The sequence below is a fragment of the Convolutriloba macropyga genome, chromosome 6 (genome assembly GCF_964194025.1).
Source record: "Convolutriloba macropyga chromosome 6, txConMacr16.3, whole genome shotgun sequence".
NCBI classification, from domain to species: domain Eukaryota; kingdom Metazoa; phylum Xenacoelomorpha; order Acoela; family Convolutidae; genus Convolutriloba; species Convolutriloba macropyga.
The window spans coordinates 65024831-65040486 of NC_134473.1; the positions used below are offsets into that span (position 1 = coordinate 65024831).

The 15656-nt window shown below is 36.1% G+C and overlaps 2 protein-coding genes across 9 annotated transcripts in view; one reads left to right on the top strand and one right to left on the bottom strand.

The window, feature by feature from the left end:
* The window catches only part of LOC142341870 (UDP-glucuronic acid decarboxylase 1-like), a 380310-nt gene that overhangs the window by 168248 nt on the left and 196406 nt on the right, over positions 1-15656 (bottom strand). The gene's annotated exons all lie outside the window — the stretch shown is intronic.
* The window catches only part of LOC142341866 (uncharacterized), an 85654-nt gene continuing 71501 nt past the window's right edge, over positions 1504-15656 (top strand). For 2 of the 8 annotated variants that reach the window (XM_075393155.1, XM_075393154.1), the window contains exons 1-8: positions 1504-1815; positions 3014-3104; positions 3730-3805; positions 4366-4425; positions 8561-8653; positions 11632-11711; positions 11792-11858; positions 14891-14953. In XM_075393155.1, the coding sequence (XP_075249270.1) occupies positions 1707-1815; positions 3014-3104; positions 3730-3805; positions 4366-4425; positions 8561-8653; positions 11632-11711; positions 11792-11858; positions 14891-14953 (639 nt within the window). In that variant the 5' untranslated portion in view covers positions 1504-1706. The remainder of the gene's footprint in view (positions 1816-3013; positions 3105-3729; positions 3806-4365; positions 4426-8560; positions 8654-11631; positions 11712-11791; positions 11859-14890; positions 14954-15656) is intronic. The other 6 variants (XM_075393151.1, XM_075393156.1, XM_075393149.1 and 3 more) reach the window with 5 other exon arrangements.

Here is a 15656-nt window from a genome sequence, read left to right on the forward strand (position 1 = left end):
GAGGAGGGGCTTGTCGGTCTTGTACAAACAAAAGATAACAATTTCAGTCCGGAGAAGTTGGTTTTTTGAGCTCTGCATGGTGTGAATTTAAAACGCTTAAGTTGTCAGCTATGAACGGAACGATCCGTGGCTGTCCGTTGCATGGCTGACAAGATTTATCGACGGATCATAAATTGAGTTGTCGGCTGTTTTCCAATTCATCTTCGTCGGCTGAACTTTTCAATTTATCCTTGTCGGCTAAATCCTTAGTTGGTCAGTCCTAGGCCCGCTTTCATAATTGATCCAGTTTATGGATAAGTAACCGTATGTTGGCGATGCGCTTGGTTGAGTTGAGTGAAACCAATCTGTTTGAGAATGCAATTAGTGTTCTAAAATCTGACTAGGTTGCAACTTTAGCAGAGCTTGGGTTTAATTGTCGCACGATCGATCTTGATCCGGAAGTAGTTTTTTTCGAGTCCTCCAAGCTTTAAATTCTTCAGTAGCAATTCAGTCAAGTTTTAACGTTTTATTTTTTTTCAGCGAAATCGCCAGTAGAGTCTCACGAGCACAGAACAGAATACCATTAAATGAAACAGTCGAGTATTTCCCGTGCTTTCATTGGTCGAAAAATATGTAAAAATCAGCGTAAGATCTATCCTTGGTCGCAACCGCCCTCTCCCCTCGGGGCGAGTTGCGGTAACGGCGAAGTTGAGTGGAGAGCGACCCAACCGCTCACCAGTGTTGGGGAGAGGCAGTTCTTAATTTAGTTTTCTTTATCGATAATGAAGCGACGACGACAAACTGCACATGGCAGCTTCGTTGCGACTGCGGGACGTGCAGAGAATTGGACAAAATTTTAATGTGTGGCTCTAGGGAAATAGTTCCCTCAGTGATAACTGAAAATGCTCAAAACAAACAAACAACCGATTAAACAAACAACTCCTGCACCTGGCTGATTGCGTGCGACTGCAAGAACTGCAGGGAAACGTGGACATTTTTCTAAACTCAAACTCGGGATCAGCTCCCCTCAGTTTCTTACTGTAAAGCCACAACAAGAATTCGCCTATTCTTACATTTCAGCCCAAGCAGACTGTTTGGATCAATTTTCAGCATTCGGCTCTGATTCTAACTGGAATCTTTTCTGTTATAGCCCCTACACATTTTGCACCCCCTTTTAAACGTGTTTAAGCATACAGATACATATACTGTTACTTTGCATGTAAATATACTAGCAATGTGCATTTACTACGTACTAACACAGCGAAGGTTTCAAATTGATACATATATCGAAATAATGTTTTACATCTGATGTATGCACGGACGAAACTTTATTTTATCCAATTGAACTTTTTGGCTACAAGAACTGGGCTGATCAAGTTAACTTTCTGGGAAACTAATGTAAAACTGCTTTCGAGTGATGAAAAATAAACAGGGCGTTGGTATTGAGGAAAAAATTTTCGGGGTGGGGGTGCAAAATTATCAGCTATATGGGGCTGGGGGGACAGAAAAGATCCTCTTTTTTCTCATTGGGCTCTGCTACCGTTTGACACTAATTCCCTTTTTCAGAGGCAGCATGTTATTGCAACCAATCTACAACTATTAACTTATGGAACCAAACCAAATGAACATCTTGACAAATATACTTTTGCTAAATTGCGAGAATTGGAGGAATGATTTAAAAATATAAGATGAGTATAAAAAGTTCCATTTGGTAGAATATTCAAAGAATGGCTTTACCCGTAGAGAAAGAAAGCGGAAAGGTAGTTTTATTACACACTACAGATCGATTTGACGAAACCACTAATGACGTGTTGAGTGCCTGTGAAATTATTAAAGGTATGTATACATCTTTTTGCTGCTGTAGTGTACCATGCCATGCAATGATAACATTTCCCCTGTCTTTGTTTTTCAAATTCAAGTTTCCATCGCTAGTGATGGCATGTATTTCCTGTTTCACTGTTCGTTTTTTGGGAAATTTTTGCGATAACCGTTTTTGAAAACTGAGCTTATTGTAAGCTGAAATGTTATCTCTAAGATGGAAGGTCAGGCCTAGACAGTGGCGTTTAATCTCCGCTCGTGGTAAGTTTGTATAGCTTTTGTTCTTTTTTAACAAAGTTTTTTTTTTCAACGTGAAAAATTTAAATTGAGAAAGCCTTAGTTTGGCGCTATCGTGGTCGATTAGAAATGTTTAATTGCTCTCAAACGAAGTTTATTAATTGCTCTCAAATGAAGTTTAGCAATTATATTAGTCCTGTCGGTCTATTTAATGCGATTTTCCCTTGACCGATTTTTCGTCTGACCCATTGACTTTTCGTCCTCAAGAACGGGATAAACAGGTAGCAACCAGTGGGCATTAAAGTCTCTTAGAGCCTTTCAGCTCACTAGTCTCCAAGTATGCGATTCATAGAAACTGTTTTGGAGATAAACTTATGGTGTTTGAAGGGCGGTTCTTAGTTAAAGGCTGACCCCACTCCCCACCCCCCCCCCCCCACTGCGCTCACCTCATACCCCTTCAATTAAGCTAAAAAGTAAGCTAGAAAACTAGCCTCCTTAAACCGTAGCTAGCTACTGACAAAGAGAACCGCTCGCCGGTCGTTTGAGAGCAATTCGGTCCAACGTTAGTCGGTTATGTTATGAACTGTTGTTCCAATAAGTACTTTAGCATCACTTGGCGAGCTTGGATTTGATCAGAAAGTTTAGCTTCATTCTACGCGTGCTGGTTATAACACCCAGTTGTGAATTATGTTATTTATTAGAGCACTTTAGTGTACAAAAATAAGTACGCGGGGATGAATCCTGGAGATTTCATTTCACAGTTTCTTCTTCTAACTTCCTGTGATAATCCAAAGTCCTTGGGGTTATTGGGAGAACTTTAACTGATTTCAGCACAATTCAATTTGTATCAGCGTTCGGAATTTTTCAGCTGCGTTTTACTCGGTTGTCAGTTTTTATATGATTGTTTTGTATCCAATTTTCTCTAATGGGAGATTTTAATTAAAATTTAGAATCTATGACAAACATCATCTGTGTTTAGATCGGCTTTACTTCGCGACTCTGCAGATCAAGCCGAAGAGCACAGCACAAACCCATTATTTCTGTGTGGATGAAGAACTAATCTACAACAAGTGAGTGTCATTATTAGTAACTCACACGAGGTAAATAGTTTTAATCTCAAAAAAGAGCATCAAAACAAACATTTAGTTCATTTTATTTGGCGCCCTTACCTTTAAATTGTAATATTGCGCTACAAATTTGCCAGCAATTGACAAAGACATTGTATATTTACCATTTAGTATACGTGCAATTTTTTATGCACTTAAAACGACAGCTACTATTTTTAAAAAAACTATTTGTGATTTTATTGTTTTTCCATCATCTTGTGACTTAAAACGGCCATAGCACAATTTCAGTCACATCGTACATTTTCCGCGTTTCTATGCAAGGTTTTTGAAAACTTCATCTGCATAAGTTCCAGAAAGTTCTGCAACCTAGAGCGAAAATGAATTTAATCGTTGACTCAGTATACTAAAAACTAGTGCTGAGAAAAGTTTAAATATATCAGATACTTGGAACATGCTGACTTATTTAATATTTACTCTTAAACTCTTAGTTTAATCTAAAAAAAGTAAACCAAAAATTGCATCTCAGGCGTTTGATTGGAGAAAGCGAGTTTGGAACAAAATTGCAATGAAATAATTGTAAAAGCCAATTGGTATAGGATGATATATGAGATGTTGCTACTGTGTTTAGTTTCTACCTTGATTTTGGACCGCTCAATTTGGCTCAGCTGTACCGATACTGTTGCAGATTGAACAAAAAGCTCAAAGTAAGTAAACTAAAATAAGAAAACTAACTTGTAACTACTGCAAGTTGCCCCCCCCCCCACTATTGTAACTAGCTGTGCCCCCCCCCCCCCCACCCCCACACAGATGCACACACAGATTTGTGGATGCATACTTGCAACTCACGTGGCCAAGAGTATATTAATGATTAAAATTATTCGCTATACAGGGACTCGTTGGGCGCATACTGTGACATTTGACGCAACGAAAAGAGGATAACTGGGAAGCTCCGCAATTTTTACGTTTCTGCAAGAATAGCTGTATATTGTTATCTTATTCAACAATCGATTATCTGTTCAATATTACCATCCTTAATTATTTTAGTAAAGACTTAAGAAATGGTGTCTTTCCCATTATTCCCCCGGGCGTAGTGGTCAAATAGCATAGCGTATCCACCCGTACCCTCCTCGGATACCGTACATACTCCATAATGGGGCCAGTATTTCGGGGGGGGGGGGGGGGGCTGGGGGTATAACGGAAAACACCCAAGAAATGACAGTTGTTAAATGAAAGAGTTAATTATATTGAATTGATGTTTGAGCAGAAAATGAGACGCAGTAGCTCTAGTAAGCGGAGAGCGTCTAAATTCTCATTTCGAAAGGCGGTAAGAAGTATTGATGTTTTAAGTTCTTTTTGTTAGGCGCTTGTTTAAATTGTAGCTCGCCACAGTCCTTTTGTTTGCTACTAGTGATTGTTTTTGTTAATATTTAATGCTTTAAATGTCATTTTGCTCCTAGAAGTTTGAAAGAATTGGCGGAAGCCTTAAAGGGAATAATAAAGGCAATAATAGCAGTACTGGGCATGTTTGCCTGACTTTTCGGAAATACATAGACTTAGTTTGATTTGTTTTCTTCATTAATAGCCACAAAGCGATAGCTGAGGCTATCATTTGCCTTCTCTTGGTTTTCTTTTTATTTCGTCAAGATTTTTTTAACGACCATATGACGTCACAATCACTTCAAATCTACTTTTTGTTCATTCTTTCATGCGATTTCAACTGAATTGCGCGCGTGACGTCATTTTTTACTCGTAATTGAAGCGAAATTTTTTGTTTATTTGCGTGATTAAGTTTTTGGCCACTTGTGACTTACCTCACATGCAAAAATGACTTCATCACTCTGAATTCGAGTTTTCTTAATTCAAAGAGATAAAGTCAAGTGAATTTTTGTCTTTCTAATTGATGGTTATTTGGGGGCAGCTAATAGAAGCAGCAATAAGTTATTTAGATTCTTAATCAAAATATAACATCTCAGCATTTTATTTAAAAAATATATTTTTGCTCTGCTTCTTTTTCTACCTTTTTGAGACTGCAGATCTAAGAAGCTGTGGCGGCTATTTTCTGGCAATCGCTAGCTATGATAAGTTTTTGGTTGCTTATATCAAAAATCTTGTCATTTACTCAATGATCCTTGTTTTAACTGAAAGTTAGAGATATGACAATGCTTTTGAGGTTTCGAAAATTGAGAGAAATAGCTTAGTTCAGGTACCGCTTTTTTATGGAAAAGTTTTTTAAATATCTTTAACCGAAGTTTTGAATAGCGTTGAGATATAAATTTTTGAATACATTTGTTTCGTAAATTCCAATTCCTTGAAGGAATTATTCCTATTAAATAACCTATTATAATTTTTACGACTCGAAGAGTATTATCTTTTATCGGCTGAGCGTCTTTTTTATCGGTAATTTTGTTGGAATGTATTTGAGACAGGAGTGTATTTGTTGGAGTTTATTTGCCTCTCAATATAATATTTTAATCTTAATGTGAGACCTCTTTTTTTACTTCTGTTTGTTTTATTTTAATGGAGATATTGCTAAAATTAAGGCAAATGTATGTTTTTGATGCAAAGCAAATATTCTTGAGTTCATTGGGTCTGCCCGTTGTCTTATGTTTAAATGGAGAAAAACTCCAAAGAAGCGGAATTTTACCATTAATAACCTGTTGCTTTGGAATTTTTTTCAAATAATAAATAGCTCTGGAGCTTGAAATTCTGAAAAACTGACTGAAACGTCTGTGGTGGTACACTTGAAAGGCGGTGAATTCATAAGCATTTTTTCCGGAAATTAGAAATTTTAATTCGATTTACACCAGGATATAGAATAACTGAACATGATTTTAGAAATTTACCAACAATTGCAAAAAGTGAAAACCAGCCATTGAGTTGTAGTCTCTTTCAAGAGTCTCTTAAATATGCTAAAATCACCCGAAAAAATGAACAAGATTGTAGGTAAACAAAGCGCATGAAGAAATAATATTGTTTTCAATAGATTTTGTTTCTACTTGAGCAATTGTTTGGTGCTCGAGGTTTTGTTTTGTTAACGGTAAAACCCACCTTCTTACTTATAGTAGTACTACGGGAATAATTTTGTGATAAGAGTGAAAAGGAAACTTATCCAAGATTTATCAGGAAACTCAATAATTGATTGAATTTCAAACCAGAAATTTAAAATACGTCGACAAGTTTTGGTTTTGGTGCCATATTTTTCCACGAGGACGGCATTGTAGCCGAAATAAAATGCAATCAGATCATGAGTTGGTTTATGGCTCTTTTTTCTTTGTTTTGATCAAATACAGCTCAAATAAAACATTTGATTGACGTAATAGAAAACGGTTAGTTGCTGCTTTCATCAAGCAGTATTAAACTGCTATCATAAGGCGGTATTGTTTTTGATGTTGATCGTCGTTGTAGAATATTGAGAGCGTTACATTTTAGTGTTACGTTGTAATTTGCGCTTGTTAGATTTGGTACCATTTCTTTTTTTTTAAATAGATTTATGTAAAGATCGCACGTTGCCACCTCGCCGCGATTGTTGTAGACAATAAGTGAAAAATATATTATAAAAGGCAATACCTTGTTTGATGCTCAGGAACAAAACATGCTTTAGTTGTCTGCCGTGCTTTGTTTGTTTCAATAATGTATTACTACTAGATCAACAATGAAGAACGACTATGACCATACATACGCTCAACCGCTTCTCTGATAAATTAAATCTGCTATGACAATCGAACTCGCTTGCAAGTGAATGCTACGAATAATAAATGCTGATTATTTTATAGCTCTGAATTCGTTCTAAAATTCCTCATTCTCGATCGGTTCGATATTTGTTGTGGACTATCCTTTTTTTCTAGCTTTCTGGGTGAAAAAAGGGGGGTTGAGATATTTGTAGGGTGTGATGTCGGTATTAATGACCAAAAGTCTCCTGTCACGACAACTCAAGCATAAAATAATAATGTGAAAATTGAATAAAAATAAGATAGACAAAATGGGCGTGTTGACAACATAGGGATTAAACCGAGGACAGCAATAAATGTCGATCAAAATTGAATGTTTTTTTTCTACACATATGCGTCGATCTATTCTGTTTCACCCCTCCCCCCAGGTCAGTGGGTATTTAACTTCTACGCCCCCGGACTCACGTACTATTTTTTAGAAACGTGCTGTGTAACAGATAATTTGGCGGGCATCATAGGTAACACAAAGGGGGGGGGGGCAAGTTTTTTTCCAAAAAAGTAATCAAAATACATGATGCATTAATATTAACGATTTTTGACTAAAATAAATTTTGCGGTTTTTTTTACATTTAATGGATTATATAATCAATACGTGTGAGTTTTGGATAGTAATCTTTTCATCTTGTGACCTAATACATCTAATTAACATGCAATTTCAAGATTAAGTTGAGCTTCTGAAATAAAATTGTGCTTAAAAGTCTCTTGTTTTACTCAAGAGATATTTTCTTGTCCAAAAGCTTCAATTATGTGTCATCTGAAACAAGTTCAAGAAACTATGGTAAAGTTTGTTAGATGGTCTGATATTGGGCACACCAGTTTATTAAGTAAAGTTTTGATGAATGAAAAACAAATGAATGAGCTGTAATTAAAATTAGGTTTTAATTTATTTTTGAGTATGCCTCCTAGTCAAGTGACTGTGCCTGTAAATAAATGCATCTTGAAACGGTTCAAACGGATTCCTTTACTGACCTCTCTCATTCGTAGATTGTCATTGTATCAGTTTATTTCGATTATTAAGACACTAATCTCAAGTATGAAGAATGACAGAAAAAGTTTGTCTCTGAAGGTGCATTAATTCACTGAAAACCGCTCTCCTGGGTCTAAATTGGCTTTTGTAGGGGGTCAAGTAAATTTGCTCGAACTGGTGTCCGGATAGAATACCCAATGTGCCGAAATACCAAAAATTGGGTATAGTTACGTTGGGTATTTTGTCATGTTGCCTCTCACTAAAGAAAGGGAAATCAGTCTAACTGCTCTGACACCTGTGAGAGGAATATTTCACCACAGATTTTCCTTAGTTTGTCTTTTGGCCGCTTTTGAGCAAATTTTACCGTATAAGGAAACCGAGAATAATGCTCCTACGTTTTAAGTAAGACTAATCCGACAGATATAAGATTGAGACAATTAAGAGTTAATTAAAAAACACTTTCTTGGAGCGCAAAAGTGAATTTAGACCTGTAGGCTCTGTGTAATATTACGGGAAAAGTGATTGACGAACCGATCAGAAAAATAAACGATGATTGTCTATGAGAAACTGATTACCACCCATGTTATAGAGATATCTTTAGCTTTAGGGTTTACGAATATTGCAATCACTAATAATCACCCAGTAATTGCGGATTGTATTGAGAGAGGTTGAATGTTGGAAACCGTTTAGTTTTTTAACTTCTGGGAACGTTTTTTGACGTTATTTAAATTTCTGGGACGTTATTCGTGTTGTTGTGTTAACAGTCGGCGTCGCTTAGCAAAAAGAAGATAGTGCATTACACGAGCCACGATGCGAGAAAGAGAGCGAATGCTGCCTACCTCATTGGTGCTTATCAGGTAAATAGAACGCCTTTATATAACCGTAGCCGGGCAGAATTCCCAAAATATGGCCAGTATTTTATCCTATTGTAAGGATCACCAGAAAGACTATAATTTCTAAAGTAGTAAATTATAAATGCATTAGAGGCCAGTAAGACTTGATGTGAAACTTTCACAATCGAACATGGGATTAATTTATCCGCGTTATTGTGATAGAAACTCCTTTTTACCACCAACGGATAATTGTTCCGACCCACTTCAGTATACTCGATTGGGCTTTTTGGTCAGTCAATTTTGGCCGATTGATATATTCATCATAGAGGTTTGTGAGTGGTATCATTAGAAAGGCCGTCCAGCGTGGAATATAAAATTAAAAAGATTTTCAATTTTTTTTCACGGTGTTATCGAGGTTGAAATTTTGTGATTATTTGACTGATTATCGTTGTTTTTGTTCTCATTTTCCGCATTTTTACGGAATTTTCTTACCAATTTTGCTGAAAATTTTTTTAAAAGTGTTAACGATAGTGTTTTTTGGTTTTACCTCTGAAGATAGAAGAGTGTTGATCCAATTTTTTGGCTATTTTTTTTTCAAAATCCAGCCTTAATGGCACGAAATGTTTCTGTACACTTTGTGTAAATTTGCCGGATTAACACACATAAAACTGCTTACACAGTCTTCGTTAACTCCAAGGAGGGCTAGTTTAACTTGCGCTTCCTGTAAGCGTCTTCTTGAACTGAAATTTTGCCTATTTTCGCTAATTTAACTCGATAATTATCCAAAATGCATCATTTGTTTTTGATATTGACCTTTTTGTCAAATTATTCATATCAATGATGTTTGGAACCATCGCGTGATCCTAATGGACGAACAGATATAACAAGGCTAGTCTTCGCTAATTGTTGTTTTTTACTGTCCAAATATACTTCGGATTGTAATCAGCCGGTGTCTGTTTAAAAATTTTGCAAAATATTTTATATTTTTTGCTTTGTTTTCTGTTAGTTACAGAACAATTCAATTCAAGGCTGTCTCATGACAGCTCCAGTTGCTTCCTATGGAGTTTCAAGTAAACCTATCTGGTTTTTTGTCGGAAGCTAACAGTCCTTTTGACTTCTAAAAATACTTGTTTTCAAATTAAACAGTGGATTATTGAGCAGTCATTTTTCTTATGTTTGGTAGACTTATAGCTCAATTTTAGCAAAAGCAGGTCGTATTGTCTTTATAATAAATTTTTAAATATTGCGGTTTCACGTTTTAAGTAATGGGTTTTTGTCTTTGATACTACGAGGTTTGTTTTTTAGACATTCTATCTGAGGTCCTTTTTCTTGTCTTGTAACCTTACTGATAGTTCACTGATCACAATATTGGCGTTCAAAACGAAGGAACAATTGAGCATATTGATTATCTTATTGAACAGATTGGTTTTAACGGCTTTGACACCGTCGTCTAGCAGAATTTAATGGATTTCTTTTTACTTTTTAATCATTTTTCCTGTTTGTTGGCATATAAAAAATTCTGGATAATTGCATGCCTTGGCTGCTTGCTGCCTATAGTTCAACAAAGGAACCTATTTACTGACTTCAATCGATCGCTAAAGTTTCATGAATGTGAAATCATATGTTCTAAAAAATGTAGACGTGTTTTTCATTAGAACTTTGCTGTTCTTTTTGGTCTGTTTGTTACCTAGTCTCATTAATTACCGATCGCATATCACATTATTCGTGCTGTTAAAATGCACAGTTGATAGCTATTTTTTTACTTTGAAATTAATTTTTTTCGAAGTATTTAAATGTGTTTTTTAACTTTGCCCTTTTTGCTCTTTTTTGTTTACGACGTCAAATAAATAACTTTTTTGTTTTTATTATTCAGACGTCAAATATCAACTTATTTGTGTTCAAAGAAGGCTGGCTCAATTGATTATAAATTAGCAGTCGGCATTTTATGCATGTTTCTTCATAATTCAGGTTAATGTCCTATTTATTTTTATCATTAATGGAGATGGTTTAATCCCTTGTTTGGTTGTGATAGTTTCGTATCAGGTCCCATGGGTGGCTGAGGCTGTTATATAAAATGTCCAGTAAGCTTAAACCCAAAATCCCTCGTTTTTGAGCAATTTTTGGGGAATTTTCAGCGTAAACAGTTTGTTTAGCGTAATTTTTTCCCATCGGAACAGTTTTTTGAACCATGAGACGAAAGGAAACTATCGCAGTCAAATGGGTGTACGAATTAAAATTTCCCAGACCGCTATGGACCAACGAAAGAATCCAGACAGATGCTTAAAAACACTTTGGTCGTGATATTTTGTTCGGTTCGGACATTGTTTCATGTCAATTCCTTCGAACCGCTTTTGCATAGTCATGGCCCTTGCGGTATGACCAAATGCCAGCTCTTACAGTTAAGTGTTTTTTTTCCAGTTCGAGTTTTTTCCTTGTGTTTGTTCCTACCTAAAAAGTGGGTGATTTTTTTCCGTGGTGGTTTTCTGAAACCGCCACCGAACAAGTTTTTAAATTAACAGGGTAAGTATTTTCTGAAAATTTTGTATTTTGGCGTGGACTTTTGTTGTAGCTTTACGTATTTAAGGTGAGCAAGGCTGTAACCGATAGTCTATACGGTTCATTTCCAACATTGTAGCAATTTGTGTATATTTTCAAAGGTATTCAATTTTTTCTCTTAAAGATATGCAAATTCATTCGTTAATCTATTGGAGTAAAAGGTTTTTACTTTTTAAAAATAGTTTCCTACTTTAAAACTACTAACAAGATTGAGTAAATTTGAGTATAAAATGTTTTGTCACTGGGCTTGTTAAAATTTTATACTCCCTTCTATTAAAATTATATATAACTTGTTTCAACTTTCTATTTTGACATAAAGGCTATTTGTCGCAGCTGCGGAAATTTCTATTGTTGGCATAGTACGGGGCCCAGGTCAAATATTGTAAATTTACTATCTCTATTTGCCTGCCTGAACCTAAATCCACCAAAATGTTTTTGTGTTTCAGATAATATATTTGAAGCGGACTGCTGAAGAAGCGTACAGACCTTTAGTTAGCGGCAACAACCCCTCATTTATGCCTTTTAGGTTGGTATAATTTCTCCCATCTTCAAACTTGTGTGTTCTGTGAATGTTTCGGATTCTATCAACATACCTAATATGTTTAGGGACGCTTCCATGGCCCGATCATCGTACAACCTCACTGTTTTGGACTGTCTTCACAGTCTCAGCAAAGTAAGAGAGAGTCTGCAGGTATCCCCGTTTCGCGGTTTCCGGTTCCCCGTTGTTGAACAAAACCAAAACCCCGGTCACCTCGCGCGAAACACTAGTTGGTCATAAAACTTTTGTCCCAATCCCATGTGCGTGCTAGTTTTTTTTAAATTGTAACGTGCTTGATACAACGCAATTTGCAACTGTGGGTCCTTGAGTTGATAGGGGGATGTATCCACGTTTTCTTCTTTGCACAAACCTGTGCGAACAATCCAATGCTCGTTTTTACTCTGATTAATAGCCGCACAGCGATAGCTGAGGCTATTATTGGCCTTCTCTTGGTTTTTTATTACAATTCAAAGAATTTGAATTGTATTGGGGCGCTGTCTTTTTTTTTAAGATCTGTTCACACATTTTCATGATTTTTGAAGTCAAATTGGAGTGGTGATTTTGGTCACGCTGAAACAGGAAATGGAGCGAAAAAGCGAGTGCTTTTGCGGCGTGAATTTTTTTCGCTCTAATTTTAAAGTAGAGTGAGAAAACGGTGTTTGAACAAAAATTCGCTTTCTCGCTAGTGTTTTTTTGTTCACATGCAGCAATTTCACTCTGATTTTTACTGTTTTTGCGATTTTTTGGATCGGATTTTTTTCTAAATAGTTTTCCCAATCCATTCACAGCTCATTCTGGACCTAGTTTTCTGTTAGAATCAAAATTACATATCTCACTAGTGGTTTTTTGTTCTCCCTAGCAGCATTTTGTCATTGATTTACTGTTTTTTTGTTTTTTTCATCTGACATTTTTTTTTAGAAATGGTTTTCCCAATTCACTCATTGTCCGTTCTAGGTCTAGTTGTTTGTTAAGTCAATGAAAATTCTTTGAATTGTACGTCAGGACTTGTCCTGCTATGTTTTTTATTTCGTCGTCATGATTTTTGTTACGACCATATGACGTCACAGCCACTTTTTGTTCATTCGTTCATGCAATTTCAACTGAATTGCAGGCGTGACGTCATTTTTCGCTCTTAGTGGAGCGAGTTTTTTTGTTCATTCGCGTGATTAAATTTTTGGTCACACTTGACTTACCTCACTCTCAAAAATGACTTCCTCACTTTGAAATTGACCTTTATTTACTTTAATTCAAAGAGATAAGGTCAAATGGGTGTGTGTCACTCTAAATGAAGGTTATTTGAGATCAGCTAATAGAGGCAGCAATAACTTATACAGATTTTTAATCAAAATATACCAGATCAGCCTTCAATGAAAAGACAAATTTTTTTGGTCTGTCTTTTTTACTGTTTTTTTTTAGACTGCCGATCTACGAATCTATTGCGGCTATTTTCTGGCAATCTGCCAGCTATGTTACGATTTGTATCGCTTTGTGAATACTGTTTCTATCCAGTACAATTAATATATACAATATAGGATGTAAAGAAATGAGATGTAACTGACCTTTCCTGTATTGTAATGTTTGCGCTACTTTCGTGTCGCAGAATGAATGATTGTCCACAAAGTCAGCATTCACGAAGTTTTAAATTTAAAATGAGGGCACAAGGTTGCGTATTATTGGAAATGTGTCAATCATGAGTTGATAGGGGGATGTATCCACGTTTTCTTCTTTGCACAAACCTGTGCGAACAATCCAATGCTCGTTTTTACTCTGATTAATAGCCGCACAGCGATAGCTGAGGCTATTATTGGCCTTCTCTTGGTTTTTTTTACAATTCAAAGAATTTGAATTGTACTGGGGTGCTGTCTTTTTTTTAAAGATCTGTTCACACATTTTCATGATTTTTGAAGTCAAATTGGAGTGGTGATTTTGGTCACGCCGAAACAGGAAATGGAGCGAAAAAGCGAGTGCTTTTGCGGCGTGAATTTTTTTCGCTCTAATTTTAAAGTAGAGTGAGAAAACGGTGTTTGAACAAAAATTTGCTTTCTCGCTAGTGGTTTTTTGTTCACATGCGGCAATTTCACTCTCATTTTTACTGTTTTTGCGATTTTTTGGATCGGATTTTTTTCTAAATAGTTTTCCCAATCCATTCACAGCTCATTCTGGACCTAGTTTTCTGTTAGAATCAAAATTACATATCTCACTAGTGGGTTTTTGTTCTCCCTAGCAGCATTTTGTCATTGATTTTCTGTTTTTTTTTGTTTTTTTCATCTGACATTTTTTTTTTAGAAATGGTTTTCCCAATTCAGTCATTGTCCGTTCTAGGTCTAGTTGTTTGTTAAGTCAATGAAAATTCTTTGAATTGTACGTCAGGACTTGCCCTGCTATGTTTTTTATTTCGTCGTCATGATTTTTGTTACGACCATATGACGTCACAGCCACTTTTTGTTCATTCGTTCATGCAATTTCAACTGAATTGCAGGCGTGACGTCATTTTTCGCTCTTAGTGGAGCGAGTTTTTTTGTTCATTCGCGTGATTAAATTTTTGGTCACACTTGACTTACCTCACTCTCAAAAATGACTTCCTCACTTTGAAATTGACCTTTATTTACTTTAATTCAAAGAGATAAGGTCAAATGGGTGTGTGTCACTCTAAATGAAGGTTATTTGAGATCAGCTAATAGAGGCAGCAATAACTTATACAGATTTTTAATCAAAATATACCAGATCAGCCTTCAATGAAAAGACAAATTTTTTTGGTCTGTCTTTTTTACTGTTTTTTTTAGACTGCCGATCTACGAATCTATTGCGGCTATTTTCTGGCAATCTGCCAGCTATGTTACGATTTGTATCGCTTTGTGAATACTGTTTCTATCCAGTACAATTAATATATACAATATAGGATGTAAAGAAATGAGATGTAACTGACCTTTCCTGTATTGTAATGTTTGCGCTACTTTCGTGTCGCAGAATGAATGATTGTCCACAAAGTCAGCATTCACGAAGTTTTAAATTTAAAATGAGGGCACAAGGTTGCGTATTATTGGAAATGTGTCAATTCGGAGCAGTGCTCTGAAACGCCCAAGTTAATGTACACAGGGCTGTTATTCTAACATTATCTTTCATTTAGAAATTTTTGAATGATTTCTGTTCACTTATTTGTGTTTCAGGCCTTAGCCAACAATTTCTTCCATTTCCAAAATTTCGACGTCGAGGAGTACGAGCATTATGAGGTATGTCTTGCATCAGGTATTGTGGAGCGGAGTTCACCTGAGACTGTCCGATCTTCCATTGTTTGGACTGTGTTGACATTGCTCTCAGCTTTATGCTTTGCTTAAAGATTGTTTAAAATAGAATCTGGATCTTTTCCGTTTGTGCCCCCAGCTTAGTGGTTACATATTATTTGCAACCCATCCCTAAACGCATGTGCCATAGCCCAATTTTTATGCAATGATTTACTATGTAATGGAACGTGCTCTGTAACTGGGAATGCATGGCGTGCTGGGGGCACAAACGGAAAAGATCCTAGAAAGAATCGTGGGTGAAAAAATATCAGAAAAATTTTCCTTTTATTTGCTCTCGAACGAAGTTTGAGGCAGTTATTAATAGCCGCAAAGCGATAGCTGGCCGTCTTTTGGTGTTTTATAATTCAAATAATTATTTACAAAACATTTTTGTTCCGACCCTCTTGAGGGGGGAGGAACTATATACTCAACTGGTTTTTTTTTTGTTCCGTGAATTTTCGCCGCTCGATATATTCATCGTAGAGAGTTGAGACTGGTATCATTAGAAAGCTCATCCAGCGTAGAATATGGAATTCAAAAGATTTTTTTAATTTTCGATTTCTACAGAGAGTTATCGAGGTTTAAAGTTCTGAGAAAAGAAGAGTGAATTCACGTTGTTTTTATTCACATTTTCCGGAATTTTTGCCTAAAT